At 42.9% G+C, this 21,361-nt stretch overlaps 1 protein-coding gene and 1 pseudogene across 2 annotated transcripts in view; both read right to left on the bottom strand.

Moving 5' to 3' along the window:
* The window catches only part of LOC309550683 (uncharacterized protein), a 3,164,715-nt gene that overhangs the window by 2,299,599 nt on the left and 843,755 nt on the right, over window positions 1-21,361 (bottom strand). The window contains exons 26-27 of the mRNA XM_082251018.1: window positions 16,623-16,750; window positions 16,362-16,497 (exon numbers count right to left, since the gene is read on the bottom strand). Coding sequence (XP_082107144.1) covers window positions 16,362-16,497; window positions 16,623-16,750 — 264 coding nt within the window. The remainder of the gene's footprint in view (window positions 1-16,361; window positions 16,498-16,622; window positions 16,751-21,361) is intronic.
* Window positions 1-21,361, bottom strand: part of LOC309550030 — an 86,021-nt pseudogene that overhangs the window by 47,984 nt on the left and 16,676 nt on the right. The gene's annotated exons all lie outside the window — the stretch shown is intronic.

Genomic DNA, 21,361 nt, shown 5'->3' with positions numbered 1-21,361 from the left:
TAATAAGGAAGAGACTGATAGTGCTCAACGATTTTTATTAAATGCAGGCAAGAAGATAAAAATGCACTAACAAAAGATAGCAGCACAGCCAGGTGCTAAAGAACACTTATTGTACAATTCAGGTTAAACACTGTACCAATCTCACCATCCAGCAATCCCGGTCTAAGAGTGTGTTGCACAATTCAGGTAAAACACTGTACCAATCTCACCATCCAGCCATCCTGGTCTAAGAGTGTGATGACATTGTCAGCATTAGGCCCCTCCCCCATATGCGTTACATGGGCTGCATCAGTCACTTATACTTTTATCACAGACAAATCGCCATATAGAGTCCCTTACCGTTCCCTCAAATACTTTACATATGATGTTAGGCTGACTGATCTGTAGTTTCCTGGTATATATCTCAATAGTCTCAGGTCAGTGCCCAGCTCCCCATGCCCTTTGACAAGCTCTTGCTTTTTAGCCTTAAAAATGTCCCTAGTTGATTAAAATTAGCTCCCATTGACTTCAATGGGGGTCAGATTAACATTCAGAACTTAAATGTAGTTCAGTGAACTGAACCCAGGAATGTTCAACCCATCCCTACACCCCTCTGTGACATCTCTGATGTTTAACAAGTCTTGATTTCCATGAAAAACATTTCCCGCACTCAGGTGTCCTTTTATGAAACGGAGATGAGCAGTGATCCTGCTGATTACAGCTCATTTCCGATCATTCTCAGTTTATGAAACAGAAATGATCAGGGGAGAACATGTTCTCCGCTGATGATCTGTTCACACGGGAATCTGTCATTGACTGACACAGAAATGGCCAGGCTATGAAGCTGCGATCCCCGCACTTCACTGGCGATCTGGGTCAGAATTCACACTCCCCGGTTCACCAGCCTGGAGCTTGTGAAGCGGGGAGTGAAGACAGAATCGGGGGAGAACTGAGGGGGGAAAAAGGAAGATTATGGACTTCCTTCTTCCTCGTTCAGACCCCCCAACACAGTAATCATGTCCCCCTGCCATATTTATGTATATATATACATGTATATATATACACACATACATGTAGATATATATTTAATGTGTATATATATATATACAATGTATGTGTGTGTGTATTCAGTGTATATATATATATATATATTTATGTAAGGGGACTATTATTTATTAACCTCATGTACTCAGCAGTGATAATTTATCTCTGCTTGTTAAAGCGCGCCAGGGATTTTCATACTACTGTAATCTCGCTTTGTCTCACGAGATTACAGACGCCCCATTGACTTCTACACAGATCTCCGAGAAAACCGTTCTCCTCTGATCACCCTGGGCGAACTGAAGTTCTCCAATTCATAAAATGGGTGCCAGATGTGATCATTTTCCCCGGAGAACTGTAGAGAAGCCAACGGAGAAAAAAATTCACCCGTTCATAAAAGGACACCATAGGGCAAGAGTATGGCTTCTCCTCTTTGTGAAATCTCTGATGGTTAAGAAGGTCTGATTTTTGTAAAAAAGATTTCCTACACTCAGGGCAGGAATACGGCTTCTCCCCCATGTGCGATTTCTGATGTCTAAGAAGAATTGAGCACTGTATAAAACATTTCCTACACTCAGAGCAGAAAAATGGCTTCTCCCCCGTGTGCAATCTCTGATGTCTAACAAGGTCTGATTTATGTGTAAAACATTTTGCGTACTCTGGACAGGAATACGGCTTCTCCCCCGTGTGAATCTTCTGATGTGTGTAAAGATTGTACTTCACTGCAAAACATTTGCCACACTCGGGACAAGAATAAGGCTTCTCCCCTGTGTGAAGCCTCTGGTGTCTGTAAAAACTGGACTTCTCTGAAAAACATTTCCCACATTCAAGGCAGGAAAAGGTCTTCTCTACTGTGTGAGATTTATGATGTTCTAAAATGTCTGATTTCTGTGAAAAACATTTCTTGCTCTCAGAACAGGAATGAAGCTTCTCACCCATGTGAGATCTCTGATGTGCAGTAAGACCTTATTCAGAGCTAAAACTTTCCCCACATTCAGGACAGGAGAATTTCTCCTCCCCTTGAATTCCTGCACCATCCCTTACAGTATGAGGTTGCTCAGAGTCAGAGGGATTTGATGGTCTATCCACACTGTGAAGTCCACCATCCATAGCTGAGCTCATTGTCTTTTCTCCCGCACAATCACTTGTGATGTTCTCATCTTCCATTTTACAACCTGGAGATAAAGTGAGAGGATCTTTTGAGGGTTCTCCGATGACATTTCCTGGAAATATATAAAAACACAATGGGTAGACCAGAAAAGGTTCATTCACCTAAATCAAGATTCCATCTGAATCAGGTAGATTGGTTTCACAAAAGATTTTATTTTTATACAAGAAACATTGGCAAGATGCAGGAGTATACAAATGTATCAAATAGCAGGGTGAGGAATACACAACACCAATACCAGAGTACATGTACAGAGGCAAACAGAAGGAAATCTCTAATGGATATTAGATAATTTGTTGGAGGTCTATTGAGCAACCGACATACAATCATATGGGGATTCCTACATAACAAAGCCAATGAATGGCTCTGTACGAGAAGAGGGAAGAGAAGATCGAGTTTATGTGGCACTTAAAGCAGAGTTTTAGTTATTCTTGTGTTTTATTAAAAAGTCAGCAGCTACAAAAAGTGTCTGATTAGAGAGGGGAGGAGACAGAGAGCATAGAAAATCGGTGGTGGTGGCGGGGGGGTTCCATGAGGCTAGCCAAATCGAACACACATGGCCAAATATCTCCAATTACGTAGCGAGGAAGAAATGGTCCAAGTTTAAGCAACTGTATTAGTTCAACCAGGGGGGTTCAAGCCTTAAAGCAGAGATCTGCTTTCTCTGCTGTCACATTTGGCACCTTTTGGGTGAGCTGGTACCTGGTTTTGGTGTCTATAAACCCCGTTTCGGCCACCTTCTCGTGGCTATTTAAGAGCTTCTAAATGCCAGGAGGCAGAGGTGGGCCATGTGACCAATGTGACTGAGACAGCGGTCACATGATCAAAAAGCTCCCAATAGCAGGTATGCAACAGGAGTTTTCTGGTCCCCACCGGTGGAGGGTGCGCGCTCTCAGCAAACAGTGTTACATAGGGCTGCATATGTGTGCCCTCTCTGCGTTAAACCCCACCCACCAAGAGGCCGCATATATGCGCCACGTTGGGGGGGGAGGTTTAGGAAGGACATAGGTCTGTTTAATAATGCTCTTTATGAATTGTTAGTAAGGTTACTATTTAGGATCAACCAGATCATAATATATATGTGTATCCAGAGGAGGGAGGCCTTCGAGCATCACTGCCAAGTCATGGAGAAGGGTACCTTGCTCTCTGCATTCTCAAAAGTAGGTCAAGGGGGCATCAGGGACAAATCTGGCTAAACGATGAGTCATATACCAACGTGAAACAAATTTTTAGGCATTTTCTTGAGCTAGGATGTCGTACGAACATTTTGAGGTGGCTTGCCTTATTTTATTCCAGACTGCCTAATCAAGAGTTTCACCAAAAACGCTTTCCCACTTGTCCATGTAGAGGAGTTTAGTTGGACCCAAGGAGTTGGTCAGTGATGCATACAGTGTGGAAACTAAACACCTAGAAAAGAGATCCTTCTAGCAGCAGTTTTAGGCTTACAAATAAAGGTGATGCCCTTGTGGAAAGCTCCCAGCCCCGTAACTGGGCAAATGTTCTGCCCCTGAAGGGTTTAATCTAGGTTTCCACACTATATATGTGTGTATCATCATCTGCTGGAGATAAAAGACATCACAGTGACTATGGAGGAAGAGGACGGACATGACGGGGGGTTACTGGGTGTAAATAGAAAATAAGATCTTATTACCTCCTCTGCTGCCACTTCCAGCAATGTCTCCTCTCTACTCGCCACCAGACTTACCTTTCACCAGGAACTTCTTATTTATACCTGACATCACTTCCTGTCTCAGTATAAGTGAGATCACCACCTTGTGGAGCTCAGAGGAACTGCAGCCCCCTGAATTACATCTCATAGTGTGAACACGGCCTTGTCTTTATTGTGTCCCAGATGCTGCAGGACAGACCCAAAATTGTGGCTACTTCCCCAGTGTGTCTTCATTTTGCAGGTCCGAGGATTGCGTGCAGAGTGGCAGTGAGGGGGGGGGGGGTGACTGCTGGATAACTCTCTAGGTTCCATCACCAGGCACTGCAATTATACAGACATCCCAAGTCTCCCACGACTTGCGGGAGTCTCCCGCCTTTGGCCGGCGGCTCACGGACACCCGCAAGTGCCATACAATCTCCCGGCTGCCGCGGAAGACTTAGGATGTCTGCAGTCAGTGATAGAGCCGCTGCTTCCTGTATAGTTCCAGCTCTGTCACAGGCAGAGTGATATGAAATGCACTCCTCCTCCGTCTGTGACAGGAGCCATTCAGGAAGCAGCCTCTGTTTCCTCCAGCAGTTCACCACACATTGTGAGAAGCAGATGGCATCTTTTTTTATATGTAAGTGGATTGTTTTTATTATTTAATAAACATACGATTTTACACTATGGAGATCTTTTCAATTTTTTGATACGTCCCCATTTGAAGTCACATGATTAAGGGTTAACTATCCGAGGACATTGCAGTACCCATCATCCAAGAGACACACATCCGGAAGGATGACAGGAGCACAGATCCTCTTAATGCTTATACAGCATTAGATGCCCGTCTTTCTCATCTGTCTGGTGAGTGGGGATACAAGAGGGGAGCACTGAGTGACTCACGAGCATCTGGATTCCTACCACTGGCACTTCAATGAACTTATTTGTTGGATATATTCACATTGAATCACAAGAATTTCTTCACATGGCACTTTATTTATTTATATGTTTTTTATATATTCATTGATGTATATTTTTTTACATATTTATTGACGTATGTATCTATTTATTGCAATTTTGGAGCAATTTTGTTATTTATTAGCACAGTAATTGTCACATATTGGCACTTAGCACTTTATGCACCCAGTTATTTGGTAATTGTTTACACCCTAGAGCAGCGCTGATACTTATACCATTATTATTACTCCAGCAGTACCCGCATGGCCAGCAGTACCCGCCAGCAGTACCCGCCAACACTACCCGCCAGCAGTACCCGCCAACACTACTCGCCAGCACTACCCACCAGCAGTAACCACCAGCATTACCCACCAGCAGTACCCACCAGCACTACCCACCAGTAGTAACCACCAGTATTACCAGCCAGCAGTACCCACCAGCATTACCTGCCAGCAGTACCCACCAGCATTACCTGCCAGCAGTAACCACCAGCAGTAACCACCAGCATTACCTGCCAGCAGTAACCGCCAGCACTACCCGCCAGCAGTACCCACCAGCAGTACCCTCCAGCAGTAACCGCCAGCAGTAACCGCACCAGCAGTACCCGCCAGCAGTCTACAAAATAAGCAGAAAAAGTATGTGCATTAGCGTGCGTAAATTGTTGCAATATGTTTTTTAATACCTACACCCTGCTCCAAATTTTTATGCAAATGATATTTTTCTCATTTACCTAAATAATTGCTGTAAATAACAGTCAGCATAATTCTCATGTTATCAACTATTAAGAGTAAAATTCAAATATTATTGAACAAACCTCCTATTGATAACAGTATGTTTTTTTTTTAAACATTAAAAAAAAAAAAACGGACAATGCACTGTTCCAAATGATTACGCACAGTAAGTTTCAAAACACTTTATAGGTTGTAAAGAACTGAAAATTGTAATTTGTTGTGTTTGCAGCATATTTACTGAAATCAAAAGCTATTTCAATCAAACTTATAACAACATTTTAACTTTTTAAACATTTTAACAGGTCACGTTACATTTTAACATAGGACCCCTTATTTGATAGCAGCTTCACAAGTCTTGCATCCATTGAACTTGTGAGTTTTTGGACAGTTTCTGCTTGAATTTGTTTGCAAAATGTCAGAATAGCCTCCCAGAGCTGCTCTTTGGATGTAAACTGCCTCCCACCCTCATAGATCTTTTCCTTGAGGATGCTCCAAAGGTTCTCAATAGGATTGAGGTCAGGGGACGATGGAGACCACACCACGACTTTCTCTCCTTTTATCCCCATAGCAGCCATTGATGCAAAGGTATTATTTGCAGCATGAGATGGTGCATTGTCATGCATGAAGATGATTTTATTACGTAAAGCATAGTTTGTCTTTCTGTACCAGGGAAGGAAGTGGTCAGTCAGAAACTCCACATACTTTGCAGAGGTCATCTTTACACCTTCAGGGATCCTAAAGGGGCCGACCAGCTCTCTTCCCATCATTCCGGCCCAAAACATGACTCCACCACCGCCTTGCTGACATCGCAGCCTTGTTGGAACAGGGTGGCCGTCCACCAACCATCCACTACTCCATCCATCTGGACCATCCAGGGTTGCACGGCACTCATCAGTGAACAGGACTGTTTGAAAATTAGTCTTCATGTATTTTTCTGCCCAATGCAGCCATTTCTGCTTGTGAGCATTGGTTAGTGGTGGCCGAAAAGAAGGTTTATGCACAGTTGCAAGACTGGAGGACTCTACACCTTGATGTCTGTGGGATTCCAGAGTAGGGGCTGAGTCAAAATGTCATTGCTAAGTTTGTGGTCTACAAGCATCCTCAAATCCTTTTCCATCATTGTTTCTCCAAGAGGAGCCCCTCCTAATGTGTATTCTATGGCACTCAGGTCACATTTCTCAATACTGAGCCTCATTTGCCATGTGGCTACCCAGCCCCCTATTCTGGTAAGGTCTTCCTGTAATGATGCTACATGCTGTGCTGTTCCTGGCATAATTTGGTATCATCAGCAAACAATGCAATTGAATTCTTGATTTCGTGTATATTAATTAAAAAAAACAAGCAAACTGAACAACATTGACCCCAAGACCGAACCCTGGGGTCCACCATTCAGAGAATGAATTATACTCTCTGGACCCATTTATGTAACTAGTTTCCTATCCATGTACATACAATTTCATCAACTCTAACAGACCTTATTTTATAGATTAAACGTTTATAATGTACAAAATCAGAATAAATAACGGTCACTGGACTTCAAACATAAAAATGTTCACTTACTTCCTCATAGAATAACAGATTGGTCTGACAAGATTCAGCTCCTATTGATTTCAGTGGGGGTTGGATTAACATTTAGAACTTAGGAGCAGTTAAGTGAATCTCCCGGGAACTGAATCCAGGAATGTTAGACTTATCTCCACACTCCTCTGTGAGATCTCTGATATATAAAAAAGTCTAATTTCTGTTTGTAACAGTTTTCCCACTAAGAGTAGGAATACTGTACATCTCCTCCACTGTGTGAGATCTCTGATGTATAACAAGGTGTGATTTCCTCGAATAACATTTCCTACACTCAGAGCAGGAATACGGCTTCTCCCCTGTGTGAGATCTCTGATGAATAACAAGGTCCGATTTCCGTGAAAAACATTTCCCACACTCGTGGCAAGAATACGGCTTCTCCCCAGTGTGAGTTATTTGATGTCTTACAAGGTCTAATTTATCTGAAAAACATTTCCGGCACTCAGGGCAGGAATACGGCTTCTCCCCCGTGTGAGATCTCCGGTGTCTAATAAATTGTGATTTCCATGTAAAACATTTCCCACATTCAGGGCAGAAATGAGGCTTCTCCCCCGTGTGCAATCGCTGGTGTCTAACAAGGCTTGTTTTCTGTGAAAACATTTTCTTGCATTCCGGGCAGGAATTCTGCTTCTCCCCTGTGTGAGATCTCAGATGTCTAACAAGGTCTGATTTCTGTAAAAAACATTTTTTGCATTCGGGGCAGGAATACGGCTTCTCACCTGTGTGCAAATTCTGATGTCTAACAAAGTCTAATTTCTTTGTAAAACATTTCCCACATTCTGTGCAGGAATTTAGCTTCTCCTCCGAGTGCAATCTCTGATGTCTAACAAGGTCTGATTTCTGTGCAAAACATTTTGCGCACTTAAGGCAGGAAAACAGCCTCTCCCCCGTGTGAGATCTCTGATGTCTAACAAGGGTTGATTTCTGTGTAAAACATTTCCCACACTCTGGGCAGGAATAAGGCTTCTCCCCGCTGTGAGCTATCTGATGTATGATAAGATTTGATTTCTTTGTAAAACATTTACCACACTCTGCGCAGGAATTTGGCTTTTTGCCCATGTGAGATCTGCAATGTATAACAAAATCTGATTTAAGAAGGAAACATTTCCCGCACTCAGAACAGGAATGAAGCTTCTCACCCGTGTGAGATCTCTGATGTACAGTAAGACCTAATTCAGAGCTAAAACTTTTCCCACATTCAGGACCGGAAAGTTTCTCATCGCCCTGAATTCCATCACCATCCCCCACAGTACAAAGTTGCTTAGAGTCAGATGGATTCAGTGGTCTATTTACACTGTGAAGCTCTCCATCCATAGCTGAGCTCATTGTCTTTTCTCCTGCACAATCTCTTGTCATGTCCTCATCTTCCATTTTACAGCTTAGAGATAAAGCGAGACGATCCTTTGAGGGTTTCTCGATGGCGTGTCCTTAAAAAATCATAAAAACATGATTAATAGATACAAGAGGGTTTCTTTACCTAAATCTAGATTCCATCTGGATCAAGTAATTTTTAGTGAGCAGATGTTCTCTGTAGATGTCCCAACCAGCTGTGACTTTACCTCTCATTACTCAAGGAGCCTTTGGTCCTCCTCCCAGATCACTTCTACATTTACACAGCCTTGAGAGCAGGAACAAATGGGGACTAGGCGGGGCATGTTCTCTACATAACCACAGGCCTAGGCACTGGTGAAGTGACCACAGGCCTAGGATTCTGGGGACAGGCAACATTAGAAGATGTTTGGAAAAGTATTTTCTGCTGAAAAGATGTGTGAAATATCTGGGATGATTTTTCCTGAATAAAATATTTAAATATCTCACCTTTTTCTATAATATGGAGGTACCCTGGCAAAGCACCTTGTCTCTATGTTGATGAGGACAAAGGATCTGAAAGGAAAGGGATCTGGAAGCCACCCTTAACTGCTTCTGGTCCGCCCCACGTACATGTACTGCGGCAGGGCGGCCCTTCATCGCAAAATCATGTACCTGTACGTCATTTACATTTCCAGGTTCAAGGCATAAGCTGCCAGCATCCTGCTCTTGCTGTGATTGAACACAGTGGAAGCCAATCAGCAGGTCCGGTGGACCCGATGTTTGTCAGCACCTTATTACGTAGGGGTTATTCTAAGAAATCGCTAAAACAGGCTTACCAACGAGCCCTTAAGAGTGATAGAGATACACTATTGGCTCCAAAAACATCGGTGGGTCCTAGAAAGGAAGATACAATAAGGATTATAACTCCCTATAACCAACAGCATCAAAAAATTAGACGCATTGTCTCCAAACACTGGCACCTATTGGCCTCGGATCCTGTATTGGGCCAATATGTGTCGGACACACCTAACTTCACCCACAAAAGGGCCCCAGCATTGAGAGACAAAATAGTTCGTAGCGAGTTCCGCGACACTGATATGTCCACCTGTTGCAAATATAGAGGGACATACATGTGCGGCAATTGCAAATATTGTGGCTACATGTTTACACAAAGATCTCCCATATTGCCCAATGGAGATGTCTATCAACCTAGGCATTTTGCCAATTGCCGCACGATAGGCGTGGTTTATCTCCTGCTTTGTTCTTGCCAGTGTTTTTACATTGGCAAGACCAAGCAGGAGTTTTGGCAACGCGCATACCGCCATCTTTTAAGTATGAGGAAAGCAGACCCCGAGCTACCCCTGGGTAGACATGTGGCTACTGTACATGCCGGAAAAATGCCTAAGGTTAAGTTTCTGATTCTTGACCGAGTTCACCCCGCCCCTAGAGGAGGGGACTGGAATAAGTCCCTCCTCCAACTCGAACTAAGGTGGATCTTTTTGCTTAAGGCCACCGAGCCCCCAGGACTTAATGGATCCCTATCGTTCAAGCCCTTTCTTGAGGGCTTTAATTCTGGAGGAATGGAGATTTAATCCTCTCCGCCTTAACCAGATGGCCATCTACTTTTAGTTATATCTATGGCTCCCATACCACATTCTCAGTGTCCATATATCTATATATTCTATTGTTTTGGCCTCAAGTATATTGTACCACACTGTGCTAACATGCAATTCTTTTTAATACCAAAATTATATGTGTTGGAAATATTATGTATAATTATATATGCATGTTTTGATGTATATTGCATTGTTATTGTCATACATTGTATGTATTTTTTCTGTTCCCTGTATGTTGACCTTGTCATTTTTGTATTCCAGTGTCTGCAATCGTTACATCTGTGGGTCGTGTCCTTGCTGATATCTATATGCAACAATTACAATCTTAAATTATCTTTGATTGATACAATTATACTTTTCATATTCCTCTTGCATTTTTTTAATTTGGTTTTTGTGAACCCTTTTCAGCTATCCATGTTGACTCCGGGTGGTGCCCCTCCTCCAGTGGGCGTCCCGGCACGGGGAGACATATACAGCGCTCGCGTGGTAACTTGGTCCTATTTCCATCCTCTGTCCCCTTGCGGTTCAGCCCGGACCAATCAGCAGCCGTAGTGCATCCGCACTTCCGGCTCTGACCCCCGTGTCGGTGGAGCGCAGACGCCGATCCCGCCCACGTTGCGTCATGTGTGACGCATGTTGGTTGGGGGCGGGCTCGGCACCGGCGTTCCGGGAAGCCCTTCCCTGAAGCCAGCTGATACACGTCTTGTGCTAATCGGCCAGCACTCTTATAGTGCACCTCTCGCAACACGCAGCCAGCGCATTTGTTTGCTGGCTGTGGTGCTGAGAGGTCGCCGTTTAGCTCTACCATCATTTAACATCCAGGTATTTATCTTTCATCTAATTTCCTGCCTATTCCTTTCAAAAGAGGGAAAAAAACCCTTTTTGATCGGCTTTGTATATGTATATGCAGTGACATATTTTGTGTGACCCTATTGCCCCCTTTTTGTTGGGCTACCTCTTTGGCACATGTTTTGATATAGTGTTTTCTACATATTCACTATAATATATACAAACATGTGACCATTTCACATGTCGACATCCATCATTATACATTTCCTTTTCTTTGCTTTTTTGATTAGATATATCAATGTATTTAGTCCTGATCTGTCTACTCTTCAGATCGGCATTACTTACATCCTTGCCATTTATTTATGTTTAAAGGCTGTTCCTGGCTTCTCCTAATTAAGGACTTCAGACGTCCATTGATTGTGGGCCACACACCTGACCTCAACAGCTGTCGGTTTACTGACCAGTACATTCATTTACCACCTTATCTATTGCATTTGGTCGCAAGGACACTCGCACCCACCAGATGGTTTTAACCGTGCAGGCTACCTGAGCACAGCTATTTTTTCAACCCTGTGAGTACTCGCTAAATGTCATCAAAAATTACCATGTAAAACTCTAAAGAGTCATTTTGGAATGTTTTCTTCCTAAAAAACCTTAAAAAATTCTTTGGTTTTTATATTTCTCATATTTTCTTATTCATTAGAGTACCGTTTGAACCATCCCCTGAAGAAGAAGCAAAATTTTCTCTTTGGCTTCGAAACATGTTGGGTGTCTGTTCAGACTACTGTGGTTGATTTACCTGTTCCTCTTCTTTGCCTGTACTGTTTTTAATTATTATATTCTTGTGTTTATAATAAAATAATTTTTTCTATTACCTCTATCATATATATTTTCATATATATTATATTTTATGTGCCTATAAAATCCCACAAGGGGACCCCCATTTTTTGCCTAACATTATTAGGGATGTGGCACACATAAAACGCTAGGCTGAAGCACCTTTTCTATCGTTCCCGACAGAGGCAGAATGGAAGTCTGTCTATGTAAACAAGGCAGATTGCTGTTCTGTGACAAGGGAAGACAGAGATCTTGTGTTCCTGCTAAGCAAGAACACAGATCTCTGTCTTCTCCCAGTCAAAGCACATCCCCGCACTGTTAGAAAGCACTCCCTATGGAACACATTTAACGCTCCCTGCCAATTTCATTAGTACAGTGACACTGCATATTTTTTAGCACTGATCACTGTTCTAGTGTCACTGGTCCCCAAAAAAAAGTGTCCCTTAGTGTCCGATTTGTCTGCCCCAATGTCGCAGTCGTGCTATAAGTCGCAGATCGCCACCATTACTAGTAAAAAAACATAAAAATTCCTTAAAAATATCCCCTAGTTTGTAGATGGGATAACGTTTGCACAAACCAATGAATATACGCTTATTGGGATTTTTTTTACCAAAAAAATATAGCAGAATACATATTGGCTTAAAATGATGAAGAAATTAGATTTTTCCCATTTTTTATTGGATGTGTTTTATAGCAGAAATTAAAAAAATTTGATTTTTTTTTTTTTTTTTTAAATTGGCTTTCTTTTTTTTGTTTATAGCGCAAAAAAAAAAAAACCTGCAGAGGTGATCAAATACCACCAAAAGAAAGCTCTATTTGTGGGGAAAAAAGAACATCAATTTTATTTGGGTACAAAGTTGCATGACTGCTGGAGCTCAAGAGGTTAAAGTAGGGAGACCCCAGATTTCCATCTTTCATTCATTGTGAGTGACGTGGGTATATTGCTGGACAACATGATTGACAATAGTTCTACGTGGTTCTGCAGGTTTATTTTATTTATTAGGAGAAAAGATTTCTAAGAACTACCCACATTTTCCAAGGGGGCTTCCAGATTACAAGTCCCCCCACCTGCAGACCCTCACAACCAATGGGCCATGGTTGTAGGGAAAAGGCCAATATCCTTATCTTCATAGGGACAAGCTGCTTTGCCAAAGGGCTCCCCCCTGGCTAGGTACACCCCTCAAGTTGAGAGCATGTAGCCTTGTATGGTACAGGAAGGGGATGCATGCTTACCTCTCACTTTCCAGACTAGCCAGGTTGCATAATCAAATAAAGGTCTAATATAGACTCTTTGGAGACCCCATGATTTCTTTTTCTTGTATCTTGCATAGGGTTCCCCCATGAAATCAAAACCAGGCCTGATGATTTAGTAGAAATTGGGGGGATCCCACACCAGTTTGTTTAAAATCCATAGCAGATCCTAAGGCCCAATCAGTAAAGACTTAATGGCCCTACTACTTTTTATTCCAGCAAGACTATTAAAGAAGAATTCCAGGCGTGGTATATTATACATAGTTAAATTAGTCCAGCTAAGTCCATTGTAACTCTGTAAAAAGTATACCATACTTGGAATCCTTCTTTAAAGCGGAGTTCCGGCCACGGTGGTGAAATTTATCTAAAAATACCCCCGGGACAGTCAGGGCTAGTACATTCCACAATGTATAGCCTCTGAACTGTCCTGGGTCGCACTTACCTTTTAGAAGAAATACTTACCTTGAAAATTTCTTCTCCAGCGCTGCCATCTCGGATGTGGGCAGCTGAAGCCAGCGCGTCCTCTTCTTACATAGTTACATAGTAGTTGAGGTTGAATAAAGACAATAGTCCATCCAGTTCAACCTGTGTAGGTGTGTGTGGCTGTAATCATCTCACATAGCCCTGAATGTTCTGATCCTTGAGATGTACGTCTAAGAGTCTTTTGAAAGCCACAATACTACCCGCAGAAACCACCTCTTGTGGTAGAGAATTCCACAATCTTGTAGCCCTAACAGTAAAGAACCCCCCACGTTGCCTGAGGTTAAAACACTTCTCCTCTAATCGCTTTGTATGCCCTCGAGTCCTCATGCAATCCCTTCGACTGAACAGCTTTTTTTCTAAGCTGAGATCCCCATTGAGATATTTAAAAATTGCTATCATGTCCCCCCTCAGGCGTCTCTTCTCCAGGGAGAATAAATCAAGCGATTGCAGACGCTCTTCATAATTAATGTCCTCCAATCCCCTAATTAGTTTAGTTGCCTTTCTCTGGACTCTCTCCAGCTCCAACACATCCCTCCTGAGGACTGGCGACCAGAACTGGACAGAATACTCCAGATGCGGTCGGACCAGAGTTTTATAAAGTGGAAGGATTATAGTCTTATTTCTGGAATACATCCCTTTCTTTATGCATGCTAATATTCTGCCGGCTTTGGCAGCTGCAGCTTGACATTGCATGCTGTTGTCTAGTCTATCATCAACCAAGACTCCCAGATCTTTCTCCATTTTTGATTCCCCAAAGGGTTCCCCTCCTAATGTGTATGGTGCTTTTATGTTTCCAGTCCCCTAGTGCAAAACCTTACACTTCTCCACATTAAACCTCATTTGCCAAGCCGTTGCCCATTCCGTTATTTTGTCCAGGTCATCCTGTAGGATATCTGCTTCATGCTGTGCAATTATTGCCCTGCCCAATTTTGTGTCATCTGCAAAAACTGATATTGAACTACTGATCCCGTCCTCAATGCTGTTTATGAATAAATTGAACAAGGTTGGTCCCAGGACTGAGCCTTGGGGCACCCCGCTTGCCACCTCAGACCAGTCTGAGTATGCGCTGTTTATTACCACCCTTTGGACACGCCCTTTTAGCCAGTTCCGTATCCAAGAGCAAACCCTGCTGTCTATACCTGCAGACCTTATTTTATAAATTAAGCGCTTATGGGGAACTGTATCAAACGCCTTAGCGAAATCTAAGTACACCACATCCACTGGTCTGCCCCTATCTAGCTCACAGCTCACCTCCTTGTAGAATGTTAGGAGATTGTTTTGACAAGAACGCAAATTTGTAAACCCGTGCTGGTTACTGCTGATGATGTTGTTGTCTTTAGCAAACTCTACGATATAGTCCCTTATCATCCCCTCCAGAAGTTTACATACTATTGATGTCAAACTGACAGGCCTATAATTTCCCGGTATATGCCTCTGACCCTTTTTGAATATCGGAATCACGTTTGCTTTCCTCCACTCCCCTGGTACATCTCCTGTCCTAATACTGTCAGCAAAGATCAGGAACAATGGTCTAGATATAACCATACGGAGTTCCTTGAGTACTCTCGGATGTACGCCATCCGGGCCTGGTGATTTGTTTGTGTTAAGTTTATCCAGCCTTTCCCTGATTTCACCCTCTGTAAGCCATAGTGGCAAGTCCTGTGTATTACTACTTACCATACAGTCATGGTCAGTGTACCCCTCCGTTTCCTGTGTAAAGACTGATGAGAAAAAAGCATTCAGCACGGTTGCTTTTTCAGTGTCCTCTGTAACCATCCTCCCATCATCGTTGATTATGTGTTCAATATGCTCTGCCCTAGTTTTTTTGCTGTTGATATATTTAAAGAATTTCTTTGGTTTTTTTTTTTACTATCCTCCGCTATTTGTCTCTCAAAGTTTATTTTAGCCATCTTGATTTCGTGTTTACTTTTCTTATTTGCCTCCTTGTATTGGTCGAAAGCCGATACTGTGCCCTCTGATTTATATTTCCTGAAGGCCAATTTTTTTCCCCTAATAAGTTTTTTTAACGCTACGGTTTAGCCAGCCAGGTTTGGCTTTGTCTCTTCTAAATTTATTTCCCATAGGAATGCACTGCAAGATGCATTTGCTTAATATGTTCCTAAAGCATTCCCATTTTTCCTCTGTGGTCAGGGATCCCAGGGTTTGGTCCCAGTTTACCCTTTCCATCAATGAGCACAATTTTGGAAAGTTTGTCCTTCTGAAGTTTAGGGTTCTTATGTTCCCCACTTGCCGTGTTATATTTTTATTTACACTAAATGTGATCATCCTGTGATCGCTAGAGCCCAGGTTGTCCTGGACTCCTACCTCTGAGATTAGGTCTGGGCCATTAGTGATCAATAGATCCAGGACTGCATTTTCTCTAGTCGGAGAATCCACCAACTGTGACATGTAATTATCCTGTAAGGTTTCCATGAATAGACGGGCCTTCTGTGAGTGTGTAGTCCCCTCTACCCAGTCAATCTCGGGATAATTGAAGTCCCCCAATATGATGACTGATCCTAGTTCTGCGTCCCCTCTTCTCCCAGAATGCGCCTGCACCGGCCCCGCTCGTCACTTCCGGTGGGGGCGCGTCATCCCTCCACAGCTGCATGCCCAGAAGCTGTTTAGCAGGGGATGAGGCCTCGCACCGGAAGTGACGAGCGGGGCCGGTGCAGGCACATTGATTCCTGGGAGCGATGACGTTCAGCTCCCAGGAATCAATGCAAAGAGGAAGTGACGGCGCGGGCCGCGGCCGCAGAGGAAGGAAGTGGAAGAAAGGTGAGTATATTTTTCTTCAATAACAAGGTAAGTAAACAAAAAAAAATCGTAATTATCCATTTGTTTTTTTTGCAGTACGGGAATCTGTCTCATCAATTTATTATTGGCTGATATCACTCATCTCCTGCCCTACTCTGGACCAATCAGTGTGCAGTAACAGAGCAGAGATAACAGAAGAATATATTATGGCTTACCTGTGCTGATCTCTGTAGGAGTGTCCTCCTCTTTGAATGTCCTCATCATTCCAGCCTCCTCCGTATATTGCTGATCATCCCTCACATACGTCTCCTCTACTTCACCCTCAACTTTCGCGTTCATCAGATCTTCACCCTAAACCAACAGAATGGCAGAAAATAACATCTGTAAAATTGAAGTATTTATGATGTGAGATCACATAGAAAATATAATCCTGTAGAGTCCACACATCATCTCCACATGTCAGAGTGTTCAATCACTTTATGTTCCCGACCCTCAGTTTCACCGACCTGATGATGGTGAGGGATGGTGTGACCTTCCTGTGTGGAATCCTGGGAATACAGAGGACGGGGACATCTCTCTGGTGGGTTCCCATTACTGGATCCATCTGTAGGAAACACACACACTGACTGAATACATTGTTTCTATGTGTTTATCAGATGATGGGGGATCTAGGGGGACCCTCCGTACTGCTCTCTCCTTTACAATAAAGTCTCCTCTTACCCGGTGATGTGAGGGGCGGCTGATTGTCCATCATGATGTCCTTGTAGAGATCCTTGTGTCCTTCTAAATACTCCCACTCCTCCATGGAGAAATAGACAGTGACATCCTGACACCTTATAGGAACCTGACACACACAATGATACAGTCACCATCCAGACACATCCCTTGTCTGTTACTGGATAATATCCCAGAATTCCCAGCACCGCTCACCTCTCCTGTCAGCAGCTCCATCATCTTCTTGGTGACTTCTAAAATCTTCTTATTGATTTTTATCTCAGGTGTTAGGGAGTGAGGTGGTGGCACTGTGATGGTCAAATGATCGCCAGACTTCACAGGAGGAAAACTCTAACAAAAACAGTAATATGTCACATCCCCAGAATCCTCCTCACCTCTCCGGTCAGGTCTGTGTTTTAATAATAGAGATACGAGTGATGTCATGTGACCTCCCAGAATTCCCCTTACCACTCCGATTAGCAGGTAGATGATCTCCAGGGTGAGGTTTAGTATTCTTGCAGTAATTTGGCTCTGGTCCTCCTCCATCCTATTAGATGTGGCCATGTGATCTATGCAGGTTTTCTGTAGACAGAGAATTATCTGGATGTATGGATTGTAGAATATTAGGATGGAGATGTAATGGGTTAATAGGCGAGCTGCCCTCAGTGGAAATTGGAACAGGTGTAGGAAAATGCTACCCTCTAGTGTCTGTATTTGTAAATACTGTAGCTGTTGCTTGGTAAATATTACAGAGATCATTTGTTATAGATGGGTTCTTTCTGTCCCTTTTAGTGGGATCAGAAACCCCAGATAAAGGACTGTAACTTTACAAGGGACCTTTTCAGGAAGAAAAAACTAAATTGGACCACATCACCTTCCATGTAGGAGCTTCTGTATTTTACCCACACCAGAAGCAGAAACTATTACGAAAGTGTTCCTGTGTTATAACAGTTTAAGTGTAGCAGCTTCTGTGTGTATCTAAAGTCTGATGACCAAAGTGTTTCTGTCCTATAGGTATTGTCTCACATACACAATGCCAGCTAGTGTAGCGGTCACCTTACAGTATATTATTAGGTGAATCTCTATTAAAACAGAGTTTATCTGACGCTCCTGTTAACATAGTTAACTTCTGTTCCTTCTGGTCTGGAAATCTCTAACTAGCTTTAACTCAGGGCTGGGTAAACAGCATAGGGTAGAGGCAGATTAAGCATCTGATGGCCCATAGACAGCTAGAAATCCAGTTGCATGGCAGATTAGAAACTGTTAGGGGTTGTCTGACACTTGGGAGCCTACAGAGATCTCTGCATCATCACTGAACCAATGTTCAGCTTTTAAAAAACCAGAACAAACATTTCACATGCAATTGTCTACCGGATATATTTGCGTGATAACAATGTGTGTTTTTGTGTGTGTGTGTGTGCGTGCGCGCACATTAGGTCAATTACTGATCATTTGTCATATAAAATTTGCATTATTTCTATACTAGTGTGTATCTATATACTTATGGTTGTTGTTATATACTGGGTGAAGTAGTACCTCTGCTCACAATAATTTTGCTTGGAATACTGGGTAATTTATTATTGGTTAACCCCTTTATTTGGGGTTGGAAAGAGAGCTCTGTACTGGGCGATGGTTTGGGGAAAATTTAGGGTGGAGGTAATTTTAAGCTTTAAACTAGCCTGTGCGTTATGCACTCCTGAACCCTGTACTCTTTGTGTAATGCAGTCATGATCCCTGCACCCTGTGCATAAAGCAGTCCTGACCCTTGCGTCCTGTGCAGAAAGATCCCCTGAACCCTGCACCCTGTGCATAAAGCACTCCCGACCCCTGCACCCTGTGTGGAAAGCACTCCTAAACTCTGCACTCTGTGAACAATGCACTCCTGAACCCTGCGTGTAATGCATTGCTGAATCTCGCATCCCTGTGCATAATGCACTCCTGAACCCTGCAACCAGTGCATAATGAACTCCCGAGCCCTGCACACTGTACATAATGCACTCCTAACCTCTGCACTCTGTGCACAATGCACTCCTGAACCCTGTACACAATGCGCTCCTGAACCCTGCGCATAATGCATTCCTGAACCCTGCGCCTAATGCACTCCTGAGACCTGCACTCTGTGTATAATGCACTCCTGAACCCTATGCGTAATTCACTCTGGAACCCTGCACCCTGTGCGTAATTCACTCCTGAACCCTGTACTCTGTGCATAATGCGCTCCTGAACCCTGCACATAATGCACTCCTGAGACCTGCACTCTGTGTATAATGCACTCCTGATCCCTGTGCGTAATTCACTCCTGAACCCTGCACCCTGTGCGGAAATTCACTCGTGAACCCTGCACGCAATTCACTCAAAAACCCTGAAACCCAGAAAGCACTCCTGGGCCCTGCACCCTGTGTGTAATGCACTCCTGGGCCCTGCACCCTGTGTGTAATGCACTCCTGGGCTCTGCACCCTGTGTGTAATGCACTCCTGGGCCCTGCACCCTGTGTGTAATGCACTCCTGAACTGTTTTCCGTGGTCGTTAGCCATTATATTCATAAGAAAGAAATGTCCGCACAAAAGATTTGGTTTCCTGCACCCTGTGTGTAATGTACTCCTGAACTGTTTTCCCTGGTCGTTAGCCATTATATTCACAAGAAAGAAATGTCTGCACAAAAGATTTAGTTTAATGCACCTACATACAGGTTTATCCACCTTCCCCCATTATTGTCTGATCTTAAACCCCCTTTCACAGTAAGGGGTGGGGTTATCCAGCTCCCCCACCCCCACTATTGGCTGATCTTAGTCCCTCTCTTATATTAAGAGGGGTTATTTTACCTCCTCCTCATTACTGGCTGCTGTGAGTCTGCTGTCCCGGGTAAAACACGGTTTAGGAAATTATGGGTGAATGCTAAAATGAATCAACCACAAATTCAACCATTATTGAAAAAAAGGTGCCTCCAGACAGCAGCTATCTGGGCCCATATATTTAGCACTTGGTGGTGCCCCTATCCTTAACTAGATCATTAGAAATGGAAGGATTGGGAAACAAGGGTTTCGGGCACACTGATTCTATAAAATCACTTTTTATTTGAGATATCGATTAAAATCATAAAGTACTACAGACAAATACATTTGTGTTGAAAACAGGACCCAAAAATGGTCTATATTGTAAAATCCATTAGTTCATGAGATGGTGGACCTTAGTTTACATACAATTGGGTGTACAGAAAAGTTACAATTGACAAATGATCAAAACAGTATACTTCACATCAGGAGATTCCTGCCGACGGATACCCGGAAAATCAAGGTGCCGGTCAACAGGGTCAACTGAAGTCGTGATTTATTTTCACCATACAATACTTTGCGTTTTGCTCAACATGTTTCGCTTTACTACGAAAAGCTTCATCTGGAGCATATCATTAGACTTATCTGTACATTGTGTAATGAGACCTACATCTCAACTTTCTTGATACTTAACGAGGAGGACTATTGTGCGTTTACAGAGAGCTCGTATATTGGCAGGTAGATATTTACATAACAGTGAGGGTAATCAATTTATGTTCAGTATCAAGCATCCTACAACAGGGCACCTATTATGTTGCAATCACAACTGACTAGAATCAAATGTGCTGAATGCCCATGATGAGCCTCTGTTTTTGTCACAATGTCCTCCCCGGATGGGGAACCGCCGCCATGAACAAAAACAGAGGCTCATCATGGGCATTCAGCACATTTGATTCTAGTCAGTTGTGATTGCAACATAATAGGTGCCCTGTTGTAGGATGCTTGATACTGAACATAAATTGATTACCCTCACTTTTATGTAAATATCTACCTGCCAATATACGAGCTCTCTGTAAACGCACAATAGTCCTCCTCGTTAAGTATCAAGAAAGTTGAGATGTAGGTCTCATTACACAATGTACAGATAAGTCTAATGATATGCTCCAGATGAAGCTTTTCGTAGTAAAGCGAAACATGTTGAGCAAAACACAAAGTATTGTATGGTGAAAATCAATCACGACTTCAGTTGACCCTGTTGACCGGCACCTTGATTTTCCGGGTATCCGTCGGCAGGAATCTCCTGATGCGAAGTATACTGTTTTGATCATTTGTCAATTGTAACTTTTCTGTACACCCAATTGTATGTAAACTAAGGTCCACCATCTCATGAACTAATGTATTTTACAATATAGACCATTTTTGGGTCCTGTTTTCAACACAAATTTGTCTGTAGTACTTTATGATTTTAATTGATATCTCAAATAAAAAGTGATTTTATAGAATCAGTGTGCCCGAAATCCTTGTTTCCCAATCCTTCCATTTCCACAAATTCAACCAAATTTTTAAATCGTTGAATTTCGGGTCAAATGTTAGTACAATCCGAATATGAATAAAAGTTGCATGTTAAAAAAAGGCTGCTAAGGTGAGTGAGAAGTAGGGATGAGCAGATGGTCCGGTCTAAATTGACTAGATATACTGACTGGCCAAAAAAAAAAAAAGTTGCCACCTG

This window comes from Pelophylax lessonae, assembly GCF_965119305.1.
Source record: "Pelophylax lessonae genome assembly, chromosome: 3".
In the NCBI taxonomy this organism is placed as follows: Eukaryota; Metazoa; Chordata; class Amphibia; order Anura; family Ranidae; genus Pelophylax; species Pelophylax lessonae.
The sequence above is the reverse complement of the archived record's forward strand: the minus strand, read 5'-3'. Positions and strand labels throughout refer to the sequence as shown.